Genomic DNA, 17,674 nt, shown 5'->3' on the forward strand with positions numbered 1-17,674 from the left:
AATCCCATTCTAAACCCCACTAGCAAATCCCACTCAGTACAAGAAGACAAGGATCTGTTATTTTTATTAACTTACTATTCGGCTGCGGGTTGCATTGTCAAAAAAGGTGTCTTTGTCTTTGATGTTATACCTAAAACATTGAGGAAAAAGAAAATCAATTCTGTTTTAAGGCATGGAAGCAACAAGTAAGACAACATATAAGATTCTAGTTTAGAAATCGCTCAGAAACCACAGCTAATCAGAAAAACAGATGTTTAAAGGAAATATAGCTGACACAGTACAGCACAATAGAACATGCTATTTAAGACCCAGTCATTCAGAACTCTACCAGGATTGCACTGATGGTGGGCATAAAAATGCAAAATTATTAGCTAATATAAAATGCCTTTTGGGCAAGAAAAACCTCTCTCTTGTTTACAGAAGATGACCTTTTAATATTTTTCTTATAACATTCCCATATAACATATTTTCTTATAACATTCTGAGGTTATGTTATTAAGTTTCAAACAGCCTGATGCAGAAGTTGATTACTCTTTTCCTGGCCACTAAACACTCAGCATTTCACTTGATTTCAGATAACCATTCCACTGGAATTATGCCTTCCCTTAAACCTCAAGATCATCATATGTGAAATTAGCTTGCTAGTTTATTCTCCTCCATCAATTTGACTTGTATTCAGAATTAATTAAAATTGTCAGAGGGCAATAAATGAAATGGTGGGTCACTGTATTTATTACTGAATTTTATTTATTGGACATAAATACAAGGAGACACTCAGGAGGAAAAAAGAGTGTTTCATGTCAAACTGGGCCCAGAAATATTATTCTGAGTGAAAGGGCAGGTGTCAAGAATTCCTTATCTGTATATTATTAGATGAGTTTTAATTGCTGCAATAAACCTATCAAGATGGAAAATACCACTGTATTTCTACTAGCTCTTGCTTTTTTCAAAGCAGGCAGTAATATCCTTAACCAAATAATCAGGAATTTGGTGGGAGGATTTCTACTTTTCAGGCTAAACATATGGAAATTTTATTTGATGTACGGCTTCCAGTGCCTTATCCTGCAGAAGTAGAACACTGGCAGAAAAGTCTCTGCAGCTTAGATTTCTGTTAATCCACTGAAAATCTGACAATTTTGGATGTTTCCTCAGGATTTCCAGATATGATTGATGAATTTCTGAATTTTGACTGAAATGTGGGAAAAAGAAATTGCAGCACTAAAACAATACATTCCAGCTTTCTTCATTGTCCATCAAATTTTAAAGTACTCACAAATATATTTTCTCTCTGGAAAATGGGTAGGATAAGGTTTTCATCTTGGTATTTTCTTGTCGTGGCACCTGGGGTTGCAGAGGTTCAGTCAATTTGCACCAAATTTCATTTAACATTTTGAGTATTCCCTTTTCTTCTGTGATTTCATACATCTGAGGAAACAAAACTGTACATAAGCATGTCCCTTCCAACATTACACTAAAATGAAGAAAGGATTTGCTGTACACATGTGTTTAAACCTATAATCAAAATAAGTGTCTTCTCTGAAGACATATTCCCATATAACCTGAATTCCATACGGGTTGCAGTTCAAAAAGTTCTTGTCCCTCACAGCTGCTTCCAGGAAAAAAACCCACACAACTCAGTGCAGAATTGTAAATACAAGAAAAAAGACCAGAACCAGTTCTTCACCCAGAGGTCCCAAGGCTTTTGTGCCTTTTATGTCTTATTTGGCATCGTGCCCGGCGGTAGGTTCCGGAGTGGCCATGAGGGTGGAGGTGAGGGTGGGAAGGCGATGCTGTGCACTCGAGAGCGCTGCTGAGGGGGCGAGGGGCGCCTACGGCCATACCATATGGGACATCCCTTGTTTTGCCTGCACACACCACACGGGCACCAGGACTGGACGTGGCGACACTGGAACCTCTGGCCGGATTTAAGGCCACAGAAGGCACACAGGCACAAAAGCCACACGAGGCAAGGCACACAACCACGCGTGCCCACGCCCTCCGCCCCTTCACCAAGGCTGCACAGGCAAAACAAGGGACCTCCTGTCCCGTCACCGGAACACAGCAAAAGATGTCCACAGCAGCCAGTATTTCCTGGCGGTCTCCCATCCAAGTACTAACCAAGCCCAACCGTGCTTAGCTTCCAAAATCAGACAGATTTGGGCGTTCTCAGGGTGGTACAGCCGTAGGCACCCCTCATCCCCTCAGCAGCACTCTCGAGCGCACACCATCGCCTTCCTGCCCTCACCTACACCTCCACGGTCACGGCAGAGGAACCAGGGCCAGCCACGGCCACTCCAGAGCCTACCACCGGACGCGATAAGGCATAAAATATATATATTATATATAATAAGGCATATAAGGCATAAAAATAAGGCATAAAAGGCACAAAAGCCACACGAGGCACAAAAGGCACACAAGCCACGCCTGCCTGCGCCCTCCTGCCCCTCGCCACAGCTGCCCTGGCAAAACAAGGGATGTCCAGTCCGTCACCTGCATGCAGCAAAAGAAGCCTATAGCACCCGGTATTCCAAGGCGGTTTCCCATCTAAGTACTAACCAGGCCTGACCCTGCTTAGCTTCCAAGATCAGACGGGTTTGAGTGTTCTCAGGGTGATATGGCCATAGGCACCACTCATCCCCTCACCAGTGCTCACCTTCCCACCCTGACCCACACGCTCGGGGATACCTACTTATTTCACAGTTAAATCACCTGTCCAGAAGGATGTTCTGAGGGATAACATTAAAAACTTTACTAAAATCCAGGGAAAAAAAGTTACATCTACTGCCTTCCTCTCATCCACTAGGTAGGGAACCTTATAGTAGAAAGATATATAATTAGTTAGCCGGGACTTTGCCTTTGTGAAACCTTATGGTCTGTGCCTGAGGAATGCTTCGTCCTTCAAATGCCTTTCATTTGCAGATGGTATGACTTTCTCCATAATTATTCCAAGTCCTGAGGTTGGAATATTAGTGATGTCATTTCCTGGCTCTTCCGTCTTATAAATTGTAATAACACTGAGTAGCTCCCAGTAAATGAGTACCAAGTCCTTTGGAAGTAGATTGAAATGGATCCTGCTAATTCTTTCAGTACTCTGGGATCAATTCACAAGGCCCCATGGACTTCTGAACATCCAGTGGATACTGATGGGCCCTTAAAAATTCAGTGGCCTCAAATGGAAAGCCACAAACTGTTCCCACAGCTGGAGTCCTCTGCCTCAGGACCAGGTAATGCAAGATTATTAATATTAAAGACTGAGGCAAAAGAAGTGTTGAAGGCCCCCATTTTTCCATCATCCCTGTTTGTCAGGTGACTATTTCCAACAAGTATTGGTCCAATGTTTTCATCACATCTTCTCTTGTTATTAACATACTTTAAAAAGTCCTTTAGTTGTGCAGCACAACACTGGCCAGTTTCAACTCTAGATGAGTTTTGGCCTTTTGTATTTTCTCCCTGGACATGTGAACCACAGCATTGTAAACCTCCTGTGAGGCCTGGCTTTGTTGCTAGAGATGGAACATTTCTTTTTCTTCTCAATTTCCATGAGGAATTCCCTGTTCAACCAAGCACTCATGGAGCACTCAAAAACAGATTCCCAGGGACCAGTGCTGAGTAGCTCCCTGAGTGGTTTTGAGTTTACTCTCTTGAAATGCAGAGCAACAAATCTGCTGACCTTTTTTTTCTCATTAGACTGAATATTTTAAACTCAACCCTTTTGAGGTTGCTGTAGCTAAGGCAGCCTTCTACGACCATATGTCCCACATATCCTCTATTCACAAGTATTCAGTCTGGGTGGGCATCTTTCCTAGCTGGCTCACTTTGTGGCAAAGTATTAGGTTGAACACCCTTCAGGAATTTCTCAGACTTCCTTGTCACAGCAGTGCTGTATTCCCAATTAATGTTTGGGAAGTGGACATTTACCATAAGAAAAAGAAATTTCTCCTGGTTGCCTACAGAATAATTCCTCAGCCCTTTACAACACTCAGTGACATCTGCCTTGTTTTCCATCCCCCTAACCCTCACCCAGAAGCTGTCAACCTTATAATCCCTTAACTGCAGCTTTTCCTTTCCATACAGGACAACTCCTCCACTTCTCCATCTCTGCCTATCCCCCTCCTGAGGAGCCTTTACTTCCCTATCCCAGCACTCCAGTCACAGGATTCATTCCCCCAAGACTCACTAAAGCCAGAGACATCACAACTCATGCCACAAAGTAACCCTCCCAGTTGTTCCTATTTGTTTCCTGTACTCATGTTTGAGCCTGGCACAGCTTCACTCACCAAAAAAGCTCTATTATCATATCCAGAAGTTTATATATAGTTAAAAGAGCTCAGAGAGTACCTTTTCCCAGCATGTCTTACATTCTGAAAGATGATTTAAAACTGAACATTTGGGAAAAAAGTATTTGTAACCAGTTCGTGTTTAGACATGGATAAATACTTTTCTCTGAAAATGCCTTTTTTTTTTTTTAATGGTTTAATAAGATCCTTGAATAAATAAAAATAGCATCACAGAAAATACCTAGTGTGCCTTGAGAGCAATATCTTGTATCTTTGAACAAAAACAGAACTTTGCTTTTAGTGGTTACTGGCTGATTTTTTTTTATTTTATTTTGCCAAATCCCCAAAATACAAGATTTCAGTTTTTTCAAAGTGGATTTTTTTTTTTTCCTTCAAAGGAAATTCCTCTTTTGACTGTTTTTAATTTCAAAAAAACACCCAAACCTTAGGACATGAATAGAGCTTCCCTGTCAAGCTTGTTTCTGGCAGTGCTGCCATTTCTGCAGCTAGAGATACCAAAGTATTTTTTTATTTTTGGGGATAACAGAGGATTTTTTCTCCCAATCAAAAGAGAGAAGGGGATACAGAAATGTTGTGAATGAGGAGGGTGCCATCACAGATTATCAGCTCCTGGACAGACCTTAACCCAGGCCAAAATGATGACAATATCCACCAATTAAAATAGTGTAAAATTTACTTTGGTGCATCTGCAAAAAACTTGGAGGGGAAAATTTCCATGAGGGCAGAAGGATGGAGAAATAAGCAGGCACTAAAAATGCATAATAGGAATTAATTTTGGAAGAATTCAAAGAGAGGAGTTGAGTATGTAGAAAGTTTTTAGGGGTACTGTAGCTGTCTGAAACCAACTCATTTTCAAAGATTGATTGAAAATATCCTTTTCTTTTTTTTTTGTTTCCCCTTGGAATGCAAACACATTAAGAGTACAGAAGATTTATTTGGCCAGTCTTCTGATAATGACAGGTTATAACAACATGAAACATGAACCACAATGAAGCTTTTGATGGGGGAAAACAAGATGAAAAAGTCAAACAAAGAAAGATCAAACAACACAGTGGGAGAAAACAAAAACATTTTTTTTTTGCTTTATTTCTAATGACAATGCAAAGAAATAAGTAAGTGTTCTTTAGTACAGTTGATGAGTATCACCAACTAAAAGCACAAGGCAGTTTCCCTGACTCCAGTGGAGTGTTAAGCAATGGACTAAATAATTTCAGGAACACAGATTGGGGGATTTGCTACTCAGAATTTACAAGGTTTGCCAGCAACTCTACTGGAGACAGACAGAAAAGAGAATGAGCTGAAGTTTTAGTGAAAACAGGCAAGTCTGAATTCACTGAGTCACTGATACCACCAAAGCAGATTTTCTGGGGAGAGCCTCTCTCTCTTTGGAGAATCTTAGGACAGTGACCAGTTTCATACTATCTTCCAGTTCTTGACAAGTCTTCTTGACAAAAATCCAGACGGCTCCTGCCTTCTCAGCTTTCAAAGCCCCCTTTAACACTCACCTCTGTCATCACCCTCCTGAATGCAGTCCATCAGCCAGCTGCCTCTGTGGCCTTTAAAAACCCCTTTGGAAAGCCCATCATAAATATAGCTCTGAACAGTAAATCATCTTAAAAGACTTGGAAATGTGAAAAATAAGCCTGATAGTTCATTTTCTCTGATTTTTGAAACAAAGTAACTCCACAGGCTTCTATACATTTCATGATTATTCTGATACCTGCTCCTTCAATCACAAAACTTGTTGATAGAAAATTGGAGACATTTACCTTTTTAGTGGGCATTTTTATCTTTAGAAGTTCTGCTTCTCGACTGAGGACTTGCCAAGGTGCATGTATACGGACAAAACTCAGTCCTTGGCTCTTGCTCTGAAACATAAAAAAAGGGAAAACAATGTATTTAAATATTCTTGAACACAATGTAGCCCTAATATCTCAAGTTGTCAGCTCCAACTAAATGATTCAACAGTAGGCAATAATCACGGGGAATAACCAACTTCTGCTACAGCTGGGCTGCAAAGTGACATTTTCCTTAAAAGCTGAATCTTTTATGCTCTAAAACCCATTAATCTACTGCCTGCCGTGTAGCTGTGTGTGCAGCAGGAGGACAGAAAGCTACAGGTCTAGATTTTGGAATTATGTGAATGAGAAACCCCCAAGATACAGCTTTTTTTGTATATTGATATTTTAGAATGGATCTGATTTCTTTAGTGGGCTTTTGTGTCCATCTGAACCAACAAGATCAAAAACAATTCTCCTGATCTGGGTGGGTTTCACTTAAGCTCTCATTTTCAGTTTTGCCCAACTATTTTCCAGATGCTTCATCAGATTAGTGTTCCTTACAGGGAATCAGGCCCAACATTGTTGCCCTAAATATCTGCAGTTGTTAGTTGTTAGTTGTTAGTTGTTAGTTTGGAGTAGCAAACCTAAAGAAAACATAAAAATTTAACTTCTTAATAGAGATATGAGCCACATGTGTATGTAAAAGGTTGGTTATGTTTGTCAGAAGCATAAAATGTCCAAAAGAGCTTTGGCACAGCCAGTTTTTTGCAAGCTGTGCAAAAGGTGTCCTGAAGCACATCTGTGCTACCTGAAAGAGGTACCTAGAAAGGCACCCTGAGAGCAGAAAGCAGCACCCCTGAGAAAAACATGAAAATTAAATTAAGGAAGATCCAGACAGTGTTTTCCTCAAGGCACACAAATAAATTGTAGCAGTAAATGACAGGGATAAATGCTTACTGTGGAAATGTAGGGAAGAAAAGTTGCAAGGAAGATTAGACAGGGAATATCAGAGAAATCAAGGCAATGACCAGCTCTCACACTACCTCCCATACTGCACTTCCTCTTAGAGGGAATTTTCTTGACAAAAATCCAAACAACTCCTGCCTTCTCAGATTTCAAAGCCCTCCTGAAAACTCTCCTCTGCTGTCATCCTCCTGAACGCAGACTGTCCAACCATATCCTTTAGGGAAGGACATGGAAGTGGACACAGGAAGACTTTCAGGAGGAATTTCTTCACTGAAATTGTGGTCAGGCATTGGAAGGAGCTGCCCAGGGAGGTGCTGAATCCCTATCCCTGGAGGTGTCCAAGGAATGACTGGATGTGGCATTCAGTGCTCTGGGCTGGATGACGAAGTGGTTACTGGTCAAAGGTTGGAGTCAAAGATCTTGGGAGGTCTTTTCCAACCTCAGTGATCCTGTGATTCAAAGGCTTGATTAATGCTAAGATTAATGATCCTTATATGGTTGCTTCCATCTTTATGTAAACCCCAAACATGCATTTGCTGAATGTGTCCTTATGCTTCCTGATTAAAAAACAAAAAAAAGTTAGATGGAAATCCTACTATTGTTGCCATCACTTTGCTCTTATTTCACATATAGGTGCACCATGAGTGACAAAAATCACTCCTTCGCCTTCAGCTAACATTTCTTCAGTGGACCAATGCTGTTTTATAGAGCAGAATGAGCTGCAGAATCTCTCTTCCATCAGTCCACTGGGGAAGTCAGCTTTAATAGAAGGAAGGAAAAATTTACTGGGCATGAGCAGATGTTCTGGTAATCATTTACTGAAAATAGATTAATAACAGATGAGATGTTAAATTTCAGTGGGTGAAGATCAGGAGTTTCTTCTGAGCTTTTGGCTAAAATCAAGCATGTGTCCCTGTCTGGGGGATTATATTCCATGTTGGCAAGAGGAGGGACAGTGTGACCTAATTGGTTGCTTCCAGCTCAGGCTCATATGACTACACAGATTGCAAATAAAATTAGGCAAATAATTTGATTGAAAAGACCAGATGAAGAATATGACCCTTGTATGTTTGAACAAAAATGAGTTGGAAAGTTGTGCTGTTCATGAAGTGATATCAGATGACGAGGAATCAGACCATTAAAAATCTTTAAAAGGCTTTAAGAAACACCCTATGATGGGAAATTGAGGTAATTTTAATAAACACTAATGCAAAGTAAATGAAGTAGGGAAAACAGGACTAGGTGACTCCTGCTGAATGGTAAACAAAAGATGCAGAACAATGGTTTGCTGGATGTTAAGCCTGGAATTACTAGAACTACCTCTCCCACATCTTCCTAACACTAAAATTAATCAAAGAATTTTAAAATAAATTTGAAACCATCAATTTCACATCATAGCTCAAGAGATGAAACATCTAGCTCATTTTCTATGGGCTCACCAAAATAAAAACCTATAGGACTACTCCTCTGGTAAGATTCCTTTCCTCGCTTTTCCAGGCTTCACTTGCAGCAGTTCCAGGTGTCTTTAAATGCCCTTTTTTCCTTATGATGTCTGCCAAGGATCTGCTCAATTAATTTATTCCCAGAGGGCTTCTTGTATTGCAAACATCTCCAAAAGTTAGAACTTGCTTTTCTCCTTGCCAGAGTGGATTTATGACTGTTTACTGGAGACACCCCCTAACTGCTGTCCTCTGGTTAATCACCTGAAATGATAATTGTGCACATGCTCATCATTTTGATCTAAAGAAATGCTGTCACTCTTCCATTTTGAATGCTCAGAATCACTCCTGCTGATTCATTGTACTCTGGATGCGTCACTAAAGCCAACATGTGGTGCTGGCAAACATTGTTTTTGTTAGACCATTCACTTGTTATTTAATACAGCCATCCTTAATCAAGTCCTTTTTCACTTGCAGCTGATGTCCCACAGGACTTTATCCTTGGCCCTGCATTGTTCCATATCTCTATAACTGCACTCCCTGATTATATTATTTAAATTAATAAGTATTTCTAGGCAGATGACAAACAGATTTGTCGCTCTCATGATCCCTTTCTTTTTCCTGCCAAATCTATATTCCATGTTACAGAGCTCTTCCAATAAGTTTCAAGAGTGGAAGTTTTTCAATAAATTCATTCAGAATTATTTGAGATATAAATATATCTTGGGTGCTTCTCTGTTTTCTGAAGCTGAATTCAGTTTTCCCATTTCAATAGGAAAGCTCAGCATTAAAGTCAAATGGAAGAAAGTCTGGGAAGTCTGCTTTGCTTTTCAGTCAGCACATGAAGAAAAAGATATTGGGTATTTCTTTCAGTTTATGATGATTCTTAGGAGTCTAAAGCAGAGCTTTAACAGCAGCCTATATTACATTTTTTTTTGTCTTGGACTGGAAGTGTATAGGCTAAATAAAATTCAAATTTCTCCAAAGGAGACATTTCTATCTTTTCTGCCTTAACAGTAAAACACATTTGGACCTGCATCAGCTGCAAGTCTAAGATTTATTGCAAACTTATCGCCATCAAAGCCAGAGCAGAAAAAAAAAAAATATTATAATTACAGAAGTTCTCATATAGATATATATAAAGTGATTATTCTTTTTACTGAAAGCTGAACATTCTGAAACATGGCTAGACAAGCATAACTAAGCAAAACTGAATTTATTTAGGCATATCTAACATGAGCTAAATCTTATGATACTAAAGGAATCAGGTTTGTCAGTCACTATCAAGCCAAGAAAGATCAAAACCAATGATTTTCTTTTGGAAGAGCCCCAGCCTTTTCTTTTTTTCTTTTTTTTTATGGTGAGCATGCTGTTCCAAGGAACTTTGCAACTACAGAATTCATTGCTGAATGCTACAGCTTAGTAAGTATTTCTCATTATTTCCTCATCATGAAATCACTAATCACTTCATATTTAAGGAATTCAGTTTATAAATAATTTATATATTAAATAGTTATTTCTAAATACTTGTCCAAAGAAAAATATTTCTGTTGTGTATCTTAATAGGAAGAAAAAGTAACACCAACAAAGAGTAGAAAGAAGCTGAAAAGAAGCTATGAACTAATGTCTAAGGGAGTTCAGGGAACTGCCAATCTTTCTAATGATTTTTTTTTTTTTTAATGTGCATAGGAAATGGAAAAGACATAAATCATAAAACCAGAAGCATGTAAACTTCTTAGAAAATAAAACCAAATAACTGAACTTTAAACATTTTATCCTTCAGTGATTATTAAATAGACAGAAAAATATCAGGCAGCAACATTTTAATGGCTCCAGTTAATATAATGAGACAAATTTTGGTAATGTAGACACACTGGGAAAGTGACAGTGAAACAGTTTGTAGTGAGGAAAAGAAAAGACAGGTCCTATTAGCTCAGTAAAAGTAACCATATTCCCATTAATTCCATCACCAAATGGATCCATCATGTCTGCAAATGCCATTGTTCAAAATGAATGTCTGCTCTCCTGATACCAGCCCTGGAAAGCGAGGCAAATACCGAAGTGATGTGCTAGTGCATTTATAAAGCAATTTATTGTTATTATCACAGAACTGTGATCACCTTCATTTTACAAGAGAAGAGCCAAGCACTGAGCCGTTGGCCCCCAGCACAGGTAGCACTGGATTGCATGACACAGCACTGCCAGATTCAGGCAGAGACTGCAAAAGTGGCTGTGTTTTCTGCCAAACAGATTGAATTTCTATCTGGGAAACTGTGTGTTTCTGTTCCTAAAGTTTTGTGTCCAGGATACAAAATCAGTCCATCACCAATGATAGTGTGGGCCAGTTCCACTAGTAAAAGGAAGTGCAGGGCACTGGTCCAGGTGAGACAACAACACCCAGAATGTCCTGACATAGACATGTCAATTCAGAGCAATTATCTTATGGTAGAGACTGTATCCTATAATTGTTGGCTGGTAATTTAATTCTGCGTCTTAGTCTATGAATACAATGGAATTTCCCTCTATCAAAAAGCTTTTATGAAGATAAATACGTTCCAGATTGAGAAGTGCACAAATAAGGCAACAAACTAATAAGACACTATGGCTATATATTATGCATCTTATAATTTTCATATTTTCCTTCACAAAACTGTAGCTCTTTTACCTTTGCCAAACTTTCCCCTTCCTATTATCATTATTTCTCCAGAGTATAGATTTACCTCACTGCATGGGTACACAGACATGCTCAAGACCTTAAGCAAAGCTGCAATAATTTACATATTTTGACAGTTTGCTTTTCTCTTTCCTAATTTCTACCAACAGTGACAGTGCAAATGTCTTGTTTATTTTGTTCTCTTACTCCCACCTGTGAACATAAACAGTTAAAGAATACATTAGTGTGTATAAGCATAGAACTGAACACCTACTCATGAAATATCTGGCCAAAACACCTTAAAAACCCCTACATAATCTCAATTTCTTAGGTAAAGAATTGTGGAATGAAACAGTTGGCTTGGGTTATCCTTTGCAATGTTTCTTCATGGCATTGCATCCTCTCCAATCAAAATCTTCCCACTCATGTACAGACAGGAATTGTCACTGAATGGAAGATGACACAGGAAGCCTAAAACACAGGCGTGCTTCCCCCGAAGAAGATGGCAATTTTTAATGGCAAGGAACAAAATGAAAATGAGCTTCTAGAAATTCAAGGGCAAATATAGAATAGATTGGTAAATCTGCCACATAAAAAAAAAAATACAAAGCAAAGGCACAGACCTGTGCATTATTGCAGTGTTCAATGCAGGATCTATATGCCGGCGAGTAACAAATACACCAAGATTGTAATTCATTTTAATTCTTTCTAAATATGTATTTTAAATTCAAAAGTTACTGCACTTTCGTCAATATTTTCCAAATGTTTATCTCTGTCCACTAATCACTGCAGCATGAAAAATATGACTTACAAAAATAAAGCAAAATAATCCCTAATTATTTAGAATAATTTCCTGTGCCAATGACACTAATTTTTGCTATGATAGCTTGGCACAATCTTCTGAGATTGAATACCATAAATAATATTAATAAAATGTAAAATTGAAAGCCTCCCCACCCAAACTGAACTGCCTCAAAGAGGAAGGGAAGACTGTGTCTACTCCACCACCTCCTGTATTTTGGCAGTGTCAATGGAAAATCATGTAATCGCCTTGCCTGGCTACATTCAGTGCCAAATTAGCTAAAAGATAACCCAATATTCTGTAGAATACATAATATCAAACTTTATTATCAATAACAAAATCAACAAACTTCTTGAGGCCAAAGAGTTAACGTTAAAAAGGGCAAAATGTAATTCCTCTTGAGGGAATGAGACTCACTAATCTGCACAGAGATTTATGGCCTAAACAATTTTCCAGATGAAGCAGCAAGATCATGGAAGTCAATCTTTAGGCCAGATAACAGGCATTTTACCAGTGGGGGGATTAATGAAACAGAGAAATTGAGCAAACTTAATTTCAAGGAAAAAAAGAATGATTTGGAGGAAAAAAAGAAAAAAAATTTAATACTTAGGACTGAAAAACAGAGGAAGGGTATTTTAAAATATTCCTTCATCACTCCGTAGTTCATCTGGAATGTTAACAAACAATCATATGAAGGGTTGATTCAATTTTGTGCTGAAAGATTTTAAAGTTCAATTCATTTTTAGCAAAAATACTTTAGGAGTCGTTCTGTAATTTGAAAATGTTAACAGATGGTACAAATGTATTCAGTTTAATAAGAGTATTCTCCTAATCAGAATCTACTAGCTTTTCCAGGATGTGGCCCTTTGAGGTCTCTCTCTCCATAGATCAGTAGCAGTGAAAGGAAGGTTGGCTGTGTTTACAGGGGCTTGATTGGGAGGGGATTAAGATGAGGATAATCAAAGTATCTGGGCTGGTTTGTTTGCTGGCAGGGAATCCAAAACCTCCCTGGACAGCTACAGCCTCACTGCAAATAGGAAGCGATGGGGAAGAGGCAGGGTGGTCCCACAGTAGCATCATATAACTCATTTTGGATAAGGCAATGGGTCCAGGGGTGGAGAAATTATCAATTAAACAACAAGAAACTGAGTAGGAGGAGAACCTGCACTGCTGGAAAAAAATAAAAAGTCACTCGGGGGATTTTGCAGTGTTAGCAATATCCAACATCAGCTAAAGTGGCCTGGAGAAAGATAAAGCAGATTAAGTTTTTCAGGGTAGCAAGGATAATGGCAGGCTGTGAAAAATTGTAGAAAAGCTTTGTAAGAGCCTGAACAATGGCAAACAGGTCTCAGTGTAAATAAATATAAATCAATATATGTGGGTTAAATCCAGATTCACATAATAAGATGCTGGGCTCTGATTTCACTTATACTTGTCAGTAATGACACCTCAAGGCTGCAACATAAAATCCTTTGAAAAATAGCAGCTCAGTATTTTCCAAGAGCCAAGAAGTAATTTTACTGCATTTTTTTAGGAAAGACTAAGGAAAGAAAAAAAAAACAAAGAAAAAACCCCCATTCAGATATATCAGTATCCACATCTTGAACTCAGTGTGCATTCTCTGCCTCCTCACCCCCAAAGAGATTAGATCAAGAATGGGTTCAGAGGACCCACAAAAGCCTTGTTATAGAATCACTGAGGAGACTGAGACCTTTTGTTCTGGAAATTTGGGGAAGTTATTGTGGAAGTCTGTAATATCCTGCATGATAAGGACACAGTGTCAATGGACTGCCTAGAGCCCCCTTCAGAGCAAGCACAACAGGGCCTCAGACAAAGCCAAATTAAAAATCAACAAAAGGACATAGATGCCAATGCAGCAGGGAAGTACCTCTGCCTCATGCATGCAAAAACTGAGTAACATTTTAAGAAGAAACTATGCCAGACTTTGGGATAGAGATCCCTAGAAGGTTCCTAGGTGTGCAGACAATATCACATGGGAGAAAGCACCTGAATTGAACATAGATGTCACCAGGACAGCATCAGAGTAAAAGAATCACAAATGTTTTGCATTCCTCCTGTTTCCTAAACATTTTACCACTGCAGCTATTAGAGACCCTGTACTGTACTGAGGGAATCTCTCACACCACAGGATCATTTCATGGCAATATTGCCAATATCTGGAGAAGCAGTTCCCTGCCAGTGAGGCACAAGCCTGCTTCAGGATGAAATGTGGAGCTGAGAAGCTCTGCTGGGTGTTTGCAGGCTCAACAGATGATTAGAAGGCAGCAAGATCAGCAGCAGCCTTGAAATTTGAGAAATTCATCAAGCAGAGATAAATAGCAGAGATAAATTGCTTGAAATGTTGCAGCTGAGATGAGCACAAGAAGGTTGGCAAATGGGCTGGGACTCAGAGTCCAAGAATTGCCTTACTCATAGATGGAAACTGCAGTATTAGAATATTTCTGGAGCTCTAGGGGACCCAGCACCCTCGGCTAATGTGGTACCAGAACTCAAAACAGTATCTTCCCACAGGAGCATGGTAATCACTGAAATCAGCCAGTAAATGGATAACACTGGATTTTCAGGAATGTTAATTATCCAGCACATTCTAGTGATCTCTGCAGAATGTGCTGAATTATCCACACTTTTGAAAACCAGACCTCAATACATTTATTTCCCCAAAAATAGGGAGGATATCAGCAGATATCTGTAGATAGCAGTACAATAACTATTACAACACATACTTTTTTCATCCATCCTGGCAGTACTGCTCTCTACATGCCCTAAACTCTGTTGGTCAGATTTAGCTCTCATCTCCATCATCATAAATTCAGAGTCACTCTGCCAATGCAAAAAGAAGACACCAGCCAGTCAGAATATGCAATTGGCAGTTTACTCCTTTGCAACACTAAAATTAAAGGAGGATTATGAAAAAAATCAGTTTCCAAATTATAACAAATGAAATATGAATTTCATTTTCTATTACAATTCTAAGAATAAACTGTCAGCAAACACCAAAATACCAATGTTTGCTAAAGCTGGACACATTATAAAGTTGTAGGATCTCCAATACATTTCACAACAGCATGCAAAGAAAACATTTTAGTGAGATTTTACTTTTAGCTTGGCATTAAGATATGATAATTTATGTGGAAAGCTGAACAAATCACTTCTAGAGATGTAAGGGTCAAGTGGGCCATTAACTTTCCATTATTAAAAAGATAATTAGCAGATAGAATGCAGAATATTAATATTAACCTGATACACTGCCAAAATGTTTTATGCCAGGAGGTAAACGAATTAACAAAGGAAAAAATGTAATATTTGTTATTCCAATCCTGGTGGCATCACACAAATTGAAATTTACAGGAAATCACTACCAGTTTTTTGTAATAAATGTGGTGCTATACACTGATAGCAGTAAGTACCTTCCATCCTCCAAATCTTCAAGCCCATTTTATGTCTCATTAGAAGTACTCTGCATTTTGTCATTTTCATAAACCTTTTTGCTTGTTTTACATCAGCTCAATCAAAATCACACAGAAGTGCTGCTTGCACTCATGCCTTCTAAAATGTGTATACATTATATCACACTAAACATTTCTGAGCTTTTGTTTTGCCATGGTTCTGTCATATTTTTCCTCTACTTCTACCATAATGATTTTCTGTAAAATATTATATTTAAACATTAAATATTATGTTAAATATTAGAAAAGGGAGACCAAGAAATAAAGCCACAAGCACACTATGCTAGGCTGTGACTTCATAAGAGGAAGATATGCTCAGCAGCAGAACACCTAAATCACAGAATCATAGAAGGGCCTGGGTTGGAAGAGACCTCAAAGATCATTCAGTTCCATCCCCCTGCCATGGACAGGGACACCTTCCACTAGCCCAGGCTGCTCAGAGCTCCATCCAGCCTGGCCTGGTACACTTCCAGGGATTGAGGAGCCACAGTTTCTCTGGGCAACCTGTGCCAGGGCCTCAGCACCCTCACAGGGATGAATTTTTTTTGTAATATCCAATCTAAATCTGCTCTCTGTCAGTGTGAAGTCAATCCCCCTAGTCCTGTCACTCCAAGCCTTTGTTGAGAGTCTGCCTCCATCTTTCCTATGGGTTCCCTTCAGGCACTAGAAGGCCACGGTGAGTTCACCCCAAAGCCTTTTCTTGATGGCCCATAATGCTTTTACTCTCCAGTGTGGTTCCTTCTGTACATCATGACAGTGGCTCATGAGTGCCAAGTCAAAGCTTTCAGAAACCAGTGGGGGAAGCAAAAATCTCTTTATTCTACTGTTATTAAGGCCTGCAGAATGTAGCCATTACTTTCAAAGCCCTGATGGAGTCACGCACTTAACCTCACATACTAAGAGGGTACTCCAAGAGCATTCACAAACAGAACATACGGGAAGTGATTTCTAGAGTAAAAACTCTTACGCCAAGCTTAGAGCGCTGCACGAGGGTGTTCTCCTGAGGACTTGAGAGACTCTTTGCTTAAAAAGAACCTCAGGACACATTCTCATAACAAACTGTCACAGCATTTACTGTCCTCTGGCCTGGCATCACCTGAGAACTGTTGCATACATGAACCGTTCAGTGTGATCACACTTCAAGTGACATCATTAAGTTTATAAAAAAGGATATGTCAGGAGTGATATCAAAAGGGAAGAGTGGGAGGGGTTGTTTTAACTTTTTATTTTTCCCCCACTTGTTTTGTCAGTCTTCAGCAAGTAAAGATGTCTCAAGCAAAACTTGAGTCCCATTGCAGGGGGTATGACCAACTATCTATCCGTATTAGTTTAATACTGATCACAAAATGCTTTTGTTCTTGGCATGCAGTAAGGATAGTATTCAGAGATGAGAGATTTAATCTGCAAAACTGGGAGCAAGAAAAACAAAAACAAAAAAATTTAGCAGATTTAAGCAGTAACTGGCAAATGAAAAGAGATGAGGAGACTAAGGCATGAAAAATTAGATGTATATTTTAGCTTGCTAAAGAAACAATACAGAAAATTGTGCCTTTGCCTTTCATTACTACATATCCACCCTGGCACTTCTATTAGGCAAATATTGCATTTGTGGTCATTGATAATTTGAATGCATTGTGATATCCTGACTATAAAGTTCTTCGGTCAGATCAAAGTGTCATTTGCACAAATTTGGGAGGATAGCACATATCACCTTATATTCCTACTTTGATTTATACTCTATATTTTCTTATACACAAATTATAATCTTGGTAATATAGAATCTCTCTCTTTTTTTCAGTGTGGATTCAGAACTGAATAACTGGATCGCTGAATAATTGAGCTTGATCCTCATCTGTTGTACACCCCAACAGTAGTATAAATAGCAGTAACCACACAGATCCAGATCTGGTTATATAACTTCTGCACATGATGGGAAAACATTAAAAATACGACTTTAAATTTAGCATTCACTATTAAAAATATTGAATGGGGCTTTTGCCAAGAAATTCACACATCAATCGCAGATAACTGAACAGATGTTTTGGCCAAAGCAGGCTTCAACTGGGACATTCACACACATACAGAATGACCTCTTATACTGGTAAGATATTATGATTTTAGAGCTTTTTCAAATCTTGCTTTAACAAAGACTGTTAACTAAATATTTGCAACATGTGTTACCTCTTTTCAAATATTTATAGAGATGGTTTACCAAAAAAAATGCAGCTATTTGCAGTCCTCCTTTTTGACTAAAAGTACAAACGCACT

At 38.8% G+C, this 17,674-nt stretch overlaps 1 protein-coding gene and 1 pseudogene across 1 annotated transcript in view; both read right to left on the reverse strand.

Moving 5' to 3' along the window:
* The window catches only part of LOC131572702 (anoctamin-2-like), a 158,407-nt gene that overhangs the window by 121,256 nt on the left and 19,477 nt on the right, over positions 1–17,674 (reverse strand). Inside the window, exons 4-6 of the mRNA XM_058825985.1 lie at positions 6,068–6,166; positions 1,274–1,425; positions 76–130 (exon numbers count right to left, since the gene is read on the reverse strand). Of these exons, the coding sequence (XP_058681968.1) occupies positions 76–130; positions 1,274–1,425; positions 6,068–6,166 (306 nt within the window). The remainder of the gene's footprint in view (positions 1–75; positions 131–1,273; positions 1,426–6,067; positions 6,167–17,674) is intronic.
* LOC131573923 (5S ribosomal RNA) lies at positions 2,508–2,626 on the reverse strand (annotated as a pseudogene).

This window comes from Poecile atricapillus, chromosome Z (genome assembly GCF_030490865.1).
Source record: "Poecile atricapillus isolate bPoeAtr1 chromosome Z, bPoeAtr1.hap1, whole genome shotgun sequence".
In the NCBI taxonomy this organism is placed as follows: Eukaryota; Metazoa; Chordata; class Aves; order Passeriformes; family Paridae; genus Poecile; species Poecile atricapillus.